The sequence below is a fragment of the Haemaphysalis longicornis genome, unplaced genomic scaffold (assembly GCF_048455015.1).
Source record: "Haemaphysalis longicornis isolate Haplotype H1 unplaced genomic scaffold, Haemaphysalis longicornis Haplotype H1 scaffold_7, whole genome shotgun sequence".
In the NCBI taxonomy this organism is placed as follows: Eukaryota; Metazoa; Arthropoda; class Arachnida; order Ixodida; family Ixodidae; genus Haemaphysalis; species Haemaphysalis longicornis.
The window spans coordinates 52243223-52258530 of record NW_027526422.1 but is presented as its reverse complement, the minus strand read 5'-3'; the positions used below and the strand labels follow the sequence as shown (position 1 = coordinate 52258530).

Genomic DNA, 15308 nt, shown 5'->3' with positions numbered 1-15308 from the left:
ACACATACAAGCTATGAGCAGCTATTCGAGTTGTGCAGGAAGGCATCCCTAAAAATGCTTGTACGCAAGTGCGCGAGGAGTTAGAGAGGAGGGCAGACTAGGCGTATGATACATTCAGACTACCTATAGTAGTCGGCGGGTGACCGAGTTTTGAGCCATGACAAAAAGTGAAGAGAATACCACAGTACACGCCGGGACAATGGGTAGCTGAACGGCCTAAGAGGTCCAAAGGGTCGGGGATCGCTGTCAAAGCAGACAGTTTCATGTACAGTTGAACCTTGCTATAACGAATGCTTATATAGCGAATTATCGGCTCTACCGAACTAAATACGAACTTTGAACCACGCTTTATTTCAGTGACACTTATTCTTTTATAACGAAACAGAAACCGTGAGACCCGCCCGCGATATCGGATGCAACGAAAAAATGTCTGACCAGGGGGCTTAGAAGCTACTTGGAAAAACCCTTCGGAATCCGAAACTGCAGAAGTATAAAGGCCCTTTTGCACTTGGGACTGTGGAAAACTCCATCCTGCTCAGGGCTGTGAATAGACAGCAGATGAAGATAACATTTCCACACAGCCCTCTTTTGTGAAGTTGGGAAGTAAACGTTGTTCTGTTGTAGTTTCACGCATTTATATTTGGGTTCATTGAGCTTAAAACGCAAGAAGAAAGGTAAGGGTTACCGAGTTTATATTTGGTTCGAAACATTTTTGCATCAAGTATTTTTGCGCGAGCCAGATTGTCGATTTGTTAGAGCCTATCTTTACATATACTGTTACAACGAACATCGCATATAACGAACTAATTTGCTGTCTCGATTCTACTTCGTTATAACGAGGTTCGACTGTACTTGTGGTTACCGCGAAGGTAAACGCTCTCGTTCAAGCGCCCGCTCCCTTGTAGACTAGCCTGAAGAATCCTTGCGCGCCGTTCGCGACAACGCATTCTTCCATCGGCTTGGACGTCCTTCCGCCGCCTCTTCCGCCAGCGCTGTTGACTCCCGCAGCGCCTCGCGGGCAGTTCTCTCGATCGGCGATTTCCGATTAGAATACAATGGACAGACATCTCAGCTGCGCGAGGCGCGGCGATCTCGGCGCGAGGAAAGGGCTCTCCGCTGCTGGCCGTCGTCGACGCGCCTGCCTGGCTGCCCGCGCGAGCCTTGACACCGTCCCTCGGACCGTTCACAGCGGGGTGGAGCAACGGCGCGTTTGCGCCAACGGGAAAGTCGACGCTGCTGGAGCCGGCGTCCGTATTTTACTCAACTGCGAGGCGCGGCCATTATGACCCTCCTTTGCACCGGACGTCTCTCTGCGACTGTTGCCGCCGTTGTGCACCTACGTGGCCGCGAATGGCGTTTTGACGTCGTTGTTTGTTTCCGGCTAGTACGGTTCAAACCGCAGTTTACCGTCAGCGAAGTGTTGTCCAGAAATCCAGCTGACATCGGGTATGGGTGGCGCTCCCTCCGAATTTGATACGTTTCTTTCGTTTCCTTCAGGCGCATCACGGCACAGTTTTGTGTTGTGGTTGTGGCTAACTTCCTCAGTTTGTTTGCATGCAGGCTGGTCTCTCTACTCTAGGGAGAGTGTTTTGTCGTTAAAAATGTATTTAGTGTAGTACTGGTACTGGGCACCCTCATCCACGGGCTGTGGGTGCGCGTTTTTTCGTTTTTTCTTCAACCTACCTCGTCTTCAATCCACTTCGTGCCCGAACCCCCTCCCCCTCCCCCTCCCCCTCCCCCTCCCCCCCTCTCTCTCTCTCTCTCTCTCTCTCTCTCTCTCTCTCTCTCTCTCTCTCTCTCTCTCTCTCTCTCTCTCTCTCTCTAGATTCGATGAACCTGCGATTTAGCGTGGTTTTCCCCAACTTCCCGGTGTATTGCGGGAAAGCCTTCATTGCCAGAGTCGCAGCAAGCCACTCGTTTATCGTATTTGTCTGTATTAGTTTCCTCGCGCTTTCTGTTTGTTTACAAATTCCCACTCATGTACTTCTAATTTTACACAAAAGAGTGATGATTTCAGCACGAGTAAAGGGCAAATCCCCAGGCAGAAAATAACCGCTTCCTATCTTGGGCTCGTTTGCCGCGAAGAAGAAAGCAAACAAGTGAAGGCCGTGCAAGGTCGTTTCGGTGTATCGTCCTTGTCCCAGATAATTAAGCAAAACGCCGAGTCCCCATTCGCACTTGACTGCTTTATTTCTTTCCTTCTCCGCCTCTTTCGTTTTTTTATTTCCCCGCTACTTTCTTGTGCTTAATTTCCCGACCTCATACAGAAGCATTCCCATCCCTCCCCAGCATCGCTTAAGAATTCCTATCGTTTCTCCGCGCTTCACGGTTCGTCAAGCGGCCGCCGCCGAGCGGCCGTGGCGGTGGCTGTTTTCACATGCACAGAGGACGACGGCGGCGACGCCATTATTTGAAAAGCAGGCCCTACGGAGTGGAGCGCCGCGTGTGTTTGTGTTGCTCGTCGTGAGCGCCGAACTCCGCTGCGCGTTCTTAGCGACGGCGCCGAGTGCGTTGTATGCCGAGCACGTATGACTTCTGCCGTGCACCGTGCCCTTCGCGCTGTGGACACGTGCACGCACGCACACTCGGGACGCACTGAGTGAAGCTCGGAGGCGATTTGTGAATGCGGGTGCGCTCGGTGCGCCGTTTAGTCATGGGAAAACGAAGGGTACCTGCGGTGGCGTATAGCCGTAACCCCTGAGCTGGTTGTTACAGGTTGTCTGGTCGGTCTGGTGTACTTGTGATGTGGGTTACAAGAAGGGCGCGGAGTTGCGGATGGGTGCAGCTTTTACTGCGTATATGTATCTGAAAACCCTGTTTCGGCATATTCCTAGGCAGTTGATGCCGCAGATTGGGACGTAAGCGAAGCCTGTCGCTCGATCGTGTCAAGTGCGGGGCATACGTAGGCCTCGCGCTCTTTAGGGAGCGCAGCTGGAATGCAGCGCGATGTTCTTAGAAAATTGTTACCACGGACAGAAACAACTGGAAGAACACGAGAAGTTTTGGAACTTCTTGCGAGATGCAGCAGAAGTTTGCTGCGCCTACTGCATGCCCTCGGAGGATTTAAATTGCATTGTTAAAAATATTTCACAAGGTGTCTGGCAGGCATGCACGTGGTACATAAATGGCTTCTGTCTACGGTCTATACCCATTTCGTGCTTCTGGCAAATACCAAAAAGACACCAGATGAATTAAGAAAAAAAAAAGAGAAATAACCAACGGCATACGCCAGTAAAGGCAGCCGTTCGTAAAAAAATACGTGAAACATTGAATTCGTACAATTCTACCAATTCTCACCCCTGTTTTCTTGTCTCTTTTTGTTAGAAATACTTCCGTCAGTGGAAACATCTCAGGAAAATTTCGAAGGCTGGTAGAGGTACAGAATGGGCTGTTTTCTTTCTCCGTACAACTACGCAACGCACTGCTGACAGCTGAGGTTAGCAATGTAACCCGACAAGCGAGGTCTCGTGCGCAGACCTCGTAAAGCGTGACAGCAAGAAAACCACGGGCTGGTTATTATTATTATCGCCATGTCTCCCATAACCACCTGCTAGTTGGCACATGCCGGCCACGTCATCATCACTTGGTCCGCAAGGCCGCAGCCTTCGCGTCGGCGTTCGTATCCGATTCGGCTGCTGGCGGCCTCGGCGGGGAGTTTTTGGCCCCTGGGAACTCGGCACCGGGTGCTTCGTTCAAGGGCGCTGGCAATTACATCCATCCGCGTCCGCCGCGCCGCCGCAGCCGCACACGCGTAAACGCCGTTGCCCGTGTATCGCCCAAGACCACTCGTGGCTTCCGCCTCCAAAACTTCAGTTGAGGTCAACCGCCGTATCCTTGAAGTGCGAAGTTTCTGCGGCGAGCGTAAGGCGTGTCTGTTGACGCGACAAATGGGCTGGGTCTGTTTTGAGCTTAAGGCGCGAGGTGGAATAAGATATGTCCCATCTTTCTTGGCCTCTGTGTTTCCCTGCATTCGAGAGAGAGAGAGAGAGAGAGAGAGAGAGAGAGAGAGAGAGAGAGAGAGAGAGAGAGAGAGAGAGAGAGAGAGAGAGAGAGAGAGAGAGAGAGAGAGAGAGAGAGAGAGAGAGAGAGAGAGAGAGAGAGACGAAAGAATAGGCCCGCCTGAGACGCTAATCTTTGGCCTGCTACTTCCCGAATGAACGGCGTCTATATGAGGTGCAAGCATAGCATTGAAGGACAATTCAAGAAACTGTGACACATGCACGCGGTCAGCTGCTTTCGTTTACGGGAGCGCTTTCGCTGTTAGCGTAAGCGAAGAGCGCTCTGGAGACCTTTCAGGCCAAGGCATCAAGAAGGTGAAAGAATGGCCACAAAGGTCGCCTTAGAACGGGCATTGTCCGGGTAGAAGGCAGGCAAAGGGGGAGCGCACTGCAAATTACTGCTTTCTAGGTAACTGCTGAAGGAAGTTTTAATTACGAGTGATATGCTCTCACTAGCTCCGTTCTTTTGGTCGTGCGCATTGGGGATGAAAAGAACAGAGTTCTTGCGTCGCACAGCGGATTTTTATATTCTAAACCAATCAGTACTTCATACCTTCTGCTCTAAAGCAATGGCTTGTTCTACAAACGTACGTTTGACGTCACCGTTTGCGTTTGATGCACAGACGAGGGGATTGTGGTGTTCGTGGGTGGCACCTATTTCTTGGAAGGTTCACTCAAGCTTTGTGGGGACCTCATCAAGAAGTACAACTGCGCTATACCTGGGAACAGTTGCGTTTGCTTTGACTTTCTTTCTTTCTTTGTTTGTTTCTTTCTTTCTTTCTTTCTTTCTTTCTTTCTTTCTTTCTTTCTTTCTTTCTTTCTTTCTTTCTTTCTTTCTTTCTTTCTTGCCTTGCATTTCCAGTTGATCTGATATAATGTATACCTACTGGAACGGGAGTCAGGCCTACAAACTCGTGCTCATCACGGGACGCCTGTAGCCCTTAGGGGTAGTTCAAAGGCGTCAAATTCCTGTGAAACAGCCGGTTCCCTGCACGCGGACTGTAATTGGTCACCTCCGGTTCGAGACTTGCGCGGCCAGAAAGGCTCGACCTCCCACATTACATACATGCGCTGAGGCAAAACCCGCGCAATGGCCAGGGTGGCTCGAGCGCAGCACTACACGCACTATTGCCAGGCACGCTTGTCAATCAGATCCGTGCCTTCTGGACAGCCGACGGCCGCGGAGTCGACGAGAGCGTGGTGGCTGCTGGCGGTGGCTTAGGCGGCCGCATGAAATCTGCCGCGGATCTGCTCTCCCTGCTTGGCTCTGAGCCGGTGGCTGTGCTGCCATCATGTTGGCATCTCTTTCTTTTCGCCCTTTGTGCCCCTTCATTTGCGGCCGTTTTGCGAGCTTTTGTGAGCTTTTGCGAGCTGGAAGTTGAGTCTTGGTTATTTCTTTTAAAAGCTTTTACCATGACTCGTGCTGTTGAATGGCGTAAACGTTGCAACCGCTGGGATCGCGCAAGAACATATAATTGGCTACGTGTATTCTTTTTGTCTCCAAAAACCGGGAATCAAATATATGTATTACCAGTTCTCTTATTTCAAATCTCGCAGTGTTTGTTTGCGCTATTTATGGCGAGAGGAGAATGTGGAGTCTCTTACGTGGATGAAAGTTGATTGAAAGGAAAATGAGGGAAGATATTTCTGTTTTCGTTAACACAAGAGGCTCCGACATGAAAATGCCAATGAAGAGGTTGTTTTTTTAGGACGTTTACGCATGTCTACGTGAAGTAGATGTTTATTTTTAAAGCTACAACGGCTCTCTTTGTTCGTTTCTTCGCAGGTTCGGTTTTAGCCCGAGCAACGGAGCGGCACCTCCTGGGCTCCTTCGAGGCTTCGAGCCGCCGTTCCCCTTCAAGGCTGCCGGTACGCCCCCGTTGCCCACTTCGGGTCGCCAGAGTGCGGGGAGAGACGGTGGCAGCACGGTCAACGCGATCAACCACAATGCCGTGTCTCTGGCCAGCTCGGGCAACGTCGCCGGCGGGGGCAACGTCGACTCCGACGCCGCTGGCCTGGCGACGCCTCACCACGGCCTTCCGCCCCACCACGGCGGCTCGGTCACATCGGCGGCGCAGCCGCGCATCACGCCTCCCCTGAAGCCGTCTTCGGCCACGTCCTCCCCGCCGTCTTCGCTGCTGGAGCCGCATCGGGGAAACGCGCCCTTCAACCTCTCGGACTTCTCGTCGTCTCAGACCCTGCTGAACCTCGTGAGGACCGCGAGCGCACAGAGCGCGTCCCAGCTCGAGACGTACCTCCGCGGCGCCGTCAAGAGACCGCACGACGGGGAGCCGGCGAGGGCCGACCCCCTAGACCTGTCGGTGGGCACGGCGGTCAAGAGACCCAGGTCCACGGACAGCCCGCGCTCGTCCAAGGACGCGGACGCCGGGGGAGCGACGCCGCCGCCGCGGAAGCACGCCACCTCCCCGTGGCTCCTGCAGCTGGAGGGGGCCCGGGGCGCGTCCAAGTCTCCCAAGCTGCGCTGCGGTTCCGTGTGTTCGGACCAGGCGTCGTCGCTGCATTCGCCGTGCAGCGGCGCCGTGGGAACCACCACCGACGGGGGCCAGCAGCAGCTCGTCGCCAAGTGGACGGTAGACGACGTGGTGCACTTCGTCGCCTCCGTCGAGTCCTGCCAGGAGTACGCTGAGGTGAGCTGGCGTCCCCTTCGTTGCGAGCCTTGCGGCCTGCCTTCGCATAGTCCCGTTTCTACTGCGCCCAAAGCCTTATAAAAGAACAGATATGCCTGAAAACATCTGAATGAACGCGGCTTTAATTGATAAGTGGTCTATGATATATCTGTTGGGACGTGGAATAAGTGGATGCTTTCAACCCAACATTCCTTCGTAGCTAGTACAGCTCCTCTTCAACAAGGACAACGTAGAACGGAGCCACAACTGAACTTCTCTTCTGAACATACTGCGCCACCTACAGCGCTGAAACAAAAGATTCGCAAGCCAATGCCATTTTCACGTAAAGCACATAAGTCCCACTGGACGCTTTGGACACACTTAGTCGATGCCTCTGTGCATAAGATTAACTAAGGCAAGTTACGATGATGCTGTGGCCTAGGTGAACGTTCATCTTCAGGCAGTTGATAAGCCCGAGCTAGCGCAAAAAGTGCTGTATTTGTCGGTAATTCCCACTTGAAGCCAGAGATTTAGAAAGAAATTCAGCTGATGGATCGCCAAGGTTCCCGCTCTGCATGCATACTCCGCTGTCCAGTTGGTGTAGAAAAAAAGTTTGCGTGGAGGCCGTACGCACTTTCACCTTTCGTCATCTTCCCCGCTGCTTCCGCCCAGGCGGGCGTGCCCCGTGCCGCCGTGAGGGGAAGAAGGCTGCAGAGGCAGGCATGGCAGGAGGCCTCTCGAGACGATGATTGCGCGTCGGGCGCACACACGTCTCCCACCCCGGCGAGCTCTTTTGTCTCGGCCGGCTTCTCTCTGCGGCGGTGGGGCTCGGTGCGAGCCGATCGCCGCCCTTCCACCTAAATCTCCATCTGGCGCGTTGAGACAATAAGGAGGCCGTGTCACGTCCCGGGGCGTTCCTCCGCGCTGCACAGCCGTTGTGTGCAGGTCTGCACGGTGCACGTTAGTCCCCCCGGTCCCCTTTTTGGTCGCAGATCGTGCGAAAGCCAGGTTGCCGCGGAGAGGTAAAAGACAGCATCACCCGCAGAGCGAGAAAAATAAAGAAGGGGACGGTGAGAATAATCGGAGAGATGTCTGTGCGGCGGTGGCAAGCGATAGCGGAGGCCGGCCCGGGTCTCGGTGAGCGGACTTCGTGAGAGTGGGCCATAAACGCAAGCGCGGGGGGAGGTAGGTGGTCGGGCAGTCGGCGGCGGCTTATACCACCGCCACCGCATCGGAGGCAGGTGATTACAAAGGCTGGAAGCGGGAGGGGCAGGGGACCCGGACCTGGCTTCGCGCCGCTGGCTGCCGCCAGCTCACCTTCTTGCAGACGCTGCCCGGTCATCCGTGAGGCCTGCGCTGAGCCTCGGATGCGGTCCCTCTCTCTCTCCCTCCCTCTTCTTACCCGTGTCTCTTTCCTCGGTGCCACTGCACGCGTGGAACGGGGGCTGCCGTGAGGACCACGAGAGAGACCAGTTCGGCGCTGACGGCACGGCGTTTCTTCAGTATATCAGTTCCGGCCGCGGCAGCGACGTGTGAAGTGCAGTATACGGTCGATCACTGTCATTAGCCGATGACCTCCGCCTCGGGTTCTCGCTCTCTTAACAGTCCGCGTCGCCTCAGTTTTTTCCCCTTCTTCTTTGGCCCCGTCTTGTTTCTACCGCGCCCGCCTCCTTTTGTCCTCCCCGTTTTATTTATACGGTCGGCTCCTGTATCCTCCATCTGCAGCCAGTGAGCCGCATTTTGCTTTGTTTCCGCCATTGTTGTTTCGGCGGCGCCATTTTCTTCGGCGCTTATGTACAGGATGCACTTTCACCGTTGCCCCTTTTGTGCGGATCGTTGGCACCTCATAGTTGCATCGTTTCTCTTTTTCTCCCCTCCGCCTTCGTGATACATGAACGGCTGGCTTTGTGTAGCGCAATGCCCGTACACTTTGTGATACCCCGCTACCCGACGGTCTCCGGGTTCTGACGGATTCCTGATTTCTGGCGGCGATAAGTTTGGCAATGGCTGCTTGGCTGGCCGAGCCTAAATGCTGTGTACTGTCCTGGGCTCAGCGCTAGTCTTTCTACAATTGGTTAAAAAAAACCACTCGATTTTTTTGTGCTGTTAGACAGTGAAAGTTTGTAGACGGAGTCGTCCCAGGGATTTTATGCCGGCGTGCGACTGCGCCTGGTGCCTGCAAAGGGCTCTTCACTGCAAGTATACTATTAATGATGGGAAGCCAACTTCATACCCACTTTGAGCATGAGCGCAATAATGGACAGCTCACTTTACGGTGACTCGATAAGGACATTTTAGCACAATCATTTGTCGGTGTAGGATGCTGAGAGAAATTCTGCACGAAAGAATACGTGAGTGTTAGACAAAACAAAAAGAATAGACCCCGAGAGGTGAAGTATGTACTGTGTGCTTTAGAACGCATCGTATGCGTGCTCATTGACAGTGAAGTATAAAACAAAACAAAAAAAAAACGTTGAAAAGCCTGCTTGTTACGACTTTCGCCAGCACGAATAGCCGGTGAAGATGTTCCCATCACCATGGCGCTTCTCCTCCTTGGCACACTGTATCCGTGTCCCCTGCCATCTATCGCTGTGCTTTCTTGCGGTTTCTCCTCTGCCGTCCTGTCCATCTCCATGCTGCCTTCTGGGCTGTGCCACCGAGCGGGGGGCAAAGCGCGCCCGCAGGGAGCAAGCAAACATCAGGGGGAACGGGGGGCTGGAAGAAGTGAACAGCCCGGCAGCGGCGCGCGCGTAATTTAAGTTGGAGGCAGATCGTGACGCTGGGGCAGGCAGGCGTCGTCCGTTCCCAAGGGTGGAGCGGCTGCTACCAGGAGGGGGTCACCACCGGCGTCTTGGAGCGGGCTCCCCCTCTACGTCCCCCTCTCCCTCCCAGGCGTCCTTCCCACCGCCGCGCGTGCATGCATGCCCGCGCAGTCGTGACCGCTAACCGAGTTACACTCCGCTGAGAGCCCGCTTATCGACGCTGATCATCGCCGCGAACCTGTGGTGGACGCTGCCCGCTTCTTGCGTTATTCCTTGCGGTGGTGTTGGTCAGGGCGAAAGAAGCGTGCGGAACGCTCCCCCCTCCCCCGGCTACCCTGGCCCCCGGGGCTCCCCACGCCCGTGCGGTGTTTTCTTTCGCTCTCCAACCTCGCTCCGGGCTACCGGCTTTTGCGGCCGCGGGAAATTGTAAACACTGACCGCAGGGCTCGACGTTTTCGCCTCTCGCTGGCGTCCGTTTCAGAAGCCCGCTCTGTTGCTCACCCCACGCCCGATGCCTTGGCGTAGATGTCGCCGTCAATGCGACTGACCTGATCGATCAGCTTTGGAAGGTCGTTCTCCCCCTTCTCTCGCGAGCTTGCCCGCGAGCGTAACTAAGGTTAACTCCGCTTTCACGAAGAGAGGGACAGTGTATTATTTCGCGTTTCGTCTCTCCTGCCTCCAGCAGTGACGGCGCACTCCGCCTCAGCGCTGTCGCACTGCTTCAGGCAGTCTGGCCGACCAGCGCTAATGACAATCAGTCGGCGCTTGTAAATGCGCCGCGAAGAGCGTTCGAACCTAATCCCGGCCACAGCCGGAGGCGCGCACGCACTCCCAAACGGGGACACCTCGCTGTTGCACCCCAGGGCTAAGAGCACGTGCGCGGCAATTTGAGTTCCGTCGCGCTGGCGGCATTGTTCGCGGAGGAAGCAAGGACGGCACGCCACCAGCGCTAAGTGCATCATTGTCTGACCGGCGCTGCGCGCGCGCGAAAGCGAATTACGCGGCGGACAGGGAAATGAGAGTGTGGCTCCCCCGAGGTCGCGCGTGTCACGGGGTCAGGGCGGTTGCGCGAGCCGACAAAACGCAGCGCGGTGACAAAGTGGCTCACCGCCACCGACGCCCACCGTGTGCGGACGCCGCTGGCGATGCGGCGTGACAGCTTCCCGGCTCGTCGCCGGGATGACGCCCGTAACTGTCAAGGCGAGTGACGAGGCTGGCGCCAAATGAAAGCGGGCGTAACACCGTTCCTGGCGGGGAGCTTCGCGTGCAGGATGCAGAAAACGCTTGCGTCACGACATCCTTCTGCTCCTCCTGAGTAGTTATTGTTGTGAAAGTGCGGGGTAGAGTTACGCGTCTGCTGTCATTGTGCGGCGGGTTTGTGTTAATTTCGCTTTGTCGCGTTAACGGGACAGAGCGAAACTGAAGTTACACTAGTTGGTTCCCAATGATCGCAACTGCAGCGCTCAAAAAAAGAACAAAACGCGCCCAAGAACCAGAAAAGGTAAAAACCCAGCGCTGACTTCTAACCGAATGTTTAATATGACGGAAACCTCTATATACATGCAAAACAATATATATGATTTCTTTCCTCGTCTTGTGCGCGGCTTTTCAGTGCTGTAGGCGAGATAGTTTCGTTTCGTGTGAGTCTATGTTAACCTGGCTCCTGTTGCTGTCTTTTTTCTAAAATGGGGCAATTAATTGCAGGTGACATTTCGATGCTAAATTATTCAAAGCTGTTGTCGCACTTGGTACTGCCTTTTTCTTCTCCGCAGCGTCACTTGTTTCTGTATAGAATCGTGTGTTTTTTTATTTATTACGTATATACCGCTTCAATATCTGCTTCGAATTTCTTTCCTGGTTTATGCTGGTGGCAGGAATCCTTAAGGAATGAATCTCAAAGGCAGCAACTGCAAGCTATTCCGAGGGCGCACTCACAAAACTGACACCTCCCCTGAACGGCCTGTGATAGGCTGCCGCTTTATCTAAACCAGGTGGGCTAATTGGGTCATGGAGACTAATTTCGGCTAATTGCAGCACTCAAGGATGCCGACGAATTGTTGAACTATGTGTATACAAGCGAACAGTTAATTGCTTCGTCACGAAACGGAATCTGTCCGTACATATACGTACGTCACGAAGTCATTCAACGCTCTATCTTTGAATGATCCAATAACTGATTCAGTTATTGACATTGACCGAGGTTTACAGGAAAGAAGGGCTTACGCATACAATTAATTACATACGCTGGTGGCCGATCCTAAGAAGTTTTACTATTTCTCTCACTCAGATCAGTGATCAAATTTTCGTGCTAAACGTGGTCTTGGTTTTCCTCTTAATTTTCTTCCCTCTTTTCAAGTACAGCTCTTCGTGATCGCCGTGCTTGTGTTCTCGCTCAGTTTCTCCGTGTAAACATACGTACGCTGTCTCTATAATGAAATTCCTTTAGTATAATTCTCGCTTTATTCGAAGTTTTACCAACTTTGGTACCACACAAATTTTGATACCATTTGGTGGTCTGGGACATAACTTTGACACCAACACAATATCGAAGGAACCAAGTACTCCTTACAACGAACTCAGTCTTCAGTGTATAGGACTTCGTGTTTACAGGGCTTACAGACTGCACTCACGCGCTTCTGGTAGTTGGATACCTTAAGGGGGACTCACCTGTTAATATTCTTATGGTATTTACTGCTTCATGAGCCGCGGGCTAAAAAAAAACCATCGTGTACCAATACGAGAAGTTTTACAAATCCATATAAATGTTCACAACAGCCTGCTTTGCCTATTTTAGAAATATCTCAGCTCTGTACTGAAACACAGCAATAAAAACTCTCACTTGCTAGGCAGCTAGCGCCATCTAGCGAAAAATAGGTAAACAAAACTGGGTGTCTTACTTATTTTCTATTTCAAAAAAGAAATGGTATATTTCTAAATGAAGCACACTAGGTCGTTAGAAATATTTCTGTAAATTTGCAAAACTTTCCCCATCGCTACACGATGCTTTTCAAGCTTGTGGATCATGAATTAGTCGATCCCATAGGAACGTGATGAGTTGAGTGCAATACTGTTACGATGTCAAAGCAGGGAGGGAAAATGGTCTCCGCTTTTAACAAAATACTGCTTATAACGTACTTCGCTGTAGCGAGAATTGACAGACGACTGGCACGCGTCTCTGGCGCTGCAGCGTGTCCTTTTCTTGCTCTGCCTTCGAACTACATGTGCCAAGCGAAGCAACACACGCGGCCGTAGCAGTGTAGCACTCGTGCGCCTCCGCGAAACGGCAGCACGGAACCATCGCGGCTGTGTATGGAAGGCACCCGCTCGTGACTTCTTTGCGGAGGCGCTAACGTGGACGACCGTCGTGGCCGTGTGGTGTGGAAGCGAGTTGGCTCGCGCCACGCACTCTTGGGCGCGTGGACCGGCCGCGCGGGGGTCAGCGGGTCGCTTTTCGCATTAAACGAAATGGGAACGAACGCCGCTATCATATATATAGCTTCATTTTCCTCGGCCGTTCGCGGCTACTCCTCTGAAAGCATTACATTTCTTTCTTTCCATTTTTTTTTCTTTTTCTTCGCCTCTTTACGGGAAGGGTCGTTCCTTCTGCCTTTCCCCTTCTCGCCTGCTGCTCTATTTTCCTCCGAATTTTATTTAGACGCATCTCTTGATGCCGCCGCCAACTCGCTGCTCACCTTGCATGCTTGCAATCCGTTTCTTCCTCCGCAACAGAAAAAAAAATGTAAAAGAAGTGAATGAAAGCTACGAGGGAAAACGATGCTCCTGTTTCCATCTTGTCTTAAAATCAGCATGAAATGAATAAGAAGCAGAAGGGGAGTACGAAATTCTCCCCCGCATTCCTTCTTTTTTTTCTTTTTTTTCTTCTCCTGGCTACCTGTCCTAAACGTCCATCTCGAGAGGCCAGAGTGCAAGCCGTGCTGGTGGCCGAGGGATTATACGCTACTGGCGGTCTGCGCATTTCGGTTACATTGCGGCAAATGTAGTCACGAACAGGCAGTGCACGCTGACACTCCTTCTCGCCCTTTTATACCTGGGACTGAGCCCAGACTCTGTATCAGCCAAGCAGTGCGCCGAGGGAGTGCGTGTGAAGAAAAAAGCGATAGAAAAAGGGCACGCAACGTTGCGGGAAGCGGCCACGAGTCTTCGGCCCGAGAAACTGCACCTGTCCCGCCAAGTCGACCTTTGCCGCCTGGTCAAGGACGTCTCTCAGCCCCTTTTTTATTTCGTTTTTTTTTTCCTTTCCCGCAGAGTCGAGCGCACGCGCCGCGTTCGGAATCGACCACCTTCGATCCCCGCTGCCCCCTGAATGCTCATATTCTCATTCTCAGCTTGCACGATAGCATCCTGTTAGATGCGGGGATCCGAAACCTGCCGTGGCTGTTCGCGGCTGTGTTTAATCTTCACCTCACGTCGTGCACGCTCGTATTGAATAGGAGGCTCTCTTTTTGTTCACTAACTCTTGAAGGTCATCTCCACGCTCTATATCGCGTCAAGATGACCTTGCTCCCCGTGCACATGCATGCTGTCAGTGCGCGGAATGTCTTTTATCCAAGTGTTGCGCACTGCGTGTAACTAACGCTGAGTTCGGCGATTCGAACTTTATAATATATATATATATATATATATATATATATATATATATATATATATATATATATATATATATATATATATATATATATATATATATATATATATATATATATATATATATATCCTCCATCCTTAAGAGCACACTTCGCATATACCCGCAGGTCGCGCACGTTGCCAGACACCATCCTCTCTCACTCAACTTTTTCCCGCGCCATAGCAGCGAGCGGTACCTTTCGCCAGGCCCCGATATGGCCGGCGGTCTCGCGTATACAGCAATCCCTAATGACATCAGTCCGTGCGCTCCTCCGTCGACTCTAATCAGGCGCTCATCCACGCGCCCTCCTTTCTTGATGACGTTGTTTCCGCGCTGGCGACGCGAAGCAGCGCTATATATACTACAGACGGTGCGCGTCTCCTGTGCGGCGATAGCCCGGAGTAGCCCCCGCAGCGGCGACTCTCGGATCATCCATCCGCCTAATGACCGATCGTCGCGACTTGACCGTTCGATAAACGGTTACGTCTTTCGCGGCCTCCGGGTGCTTCCGTGTCGAGGTGGGCCGAGTGGGAAAACCAGGGGAAAAATCGTGGAAGCTGAGCGATGATAACGGGGATAAAACATTCGGAGGAAAGGATTCTCGTTCACACCGCGCCTGCGGTGCCGATCGGTGAGGCACTCGACCTAGAAGAGGCTCGAGCAGCCGAGCGTGGGAATATTTGGTGATGACACCGGGAAAGTTTCTCGAATTGAAGACCGCGTTGAGATGTTTTCCCTCCCATTTGCTAAACACTTTGTGTTGTTTTAAAGCGAAGCTTTTTACCTCTACCCCCCCAAGGGTTCTCTCGCGACTGTCGGTGTCAACAGAAAACTCCCGCGAAAAAATAAAAGAAGCTAGAGGCAACACTAGGAATCGAGGCTGGAACAAATAGAGAAACGGAGCGATATCCCGTTGTCTTACCGATTGAGCTACGAGCCCACGTGGAGACGGGGGAGACAGACGGTGTAATCACTGAGCACATCTGCGGGTTTACGCTCTGCGTTCTCGATGAATGTCACGTGATAGCTTCACGAGACCTTACTAAAGATTATCTCTTTGAAGAAATAAAGGACGTGGTAAAGTGCCTTTCACTTGTCTCGTGTGTGAATTCAATTCACGTGTGTGAATTCGAGTGACGTCGCATGGGTAATCGTTGTGGGTGTCGTTTAAGCTTTGCGTTCCAACCACCTTCACAGGGTGGATTGGCGGGAATTTTTTTTTTTTTTTGGTTATTCATTCAGTTTTCTTTTTCTCTTGACGGAGAGATGTTAAGAG

General features: G+C 52.5%; 1 protein-coding gene across 1 annotated transcript in view; it reads left to right on the top strand.

Annotated features, from left to right (window-relative positions):
- The window catches only part of LOC144145629 (uncharacterized), a gene marked incomplete in the record, with an annotated part of 497754 nt that overhangs the window by 456213 nt on the left and 26233 nt on the right, over nt 1-15308 (top strand). Inside the window, 1 exon segment of the mRNA XM_077677301.1 lies at nt 5785-6646. Within this exon segment, the coding sequence (XP_077533427.1) occupies nt 5785-6646 (862 nt within the window).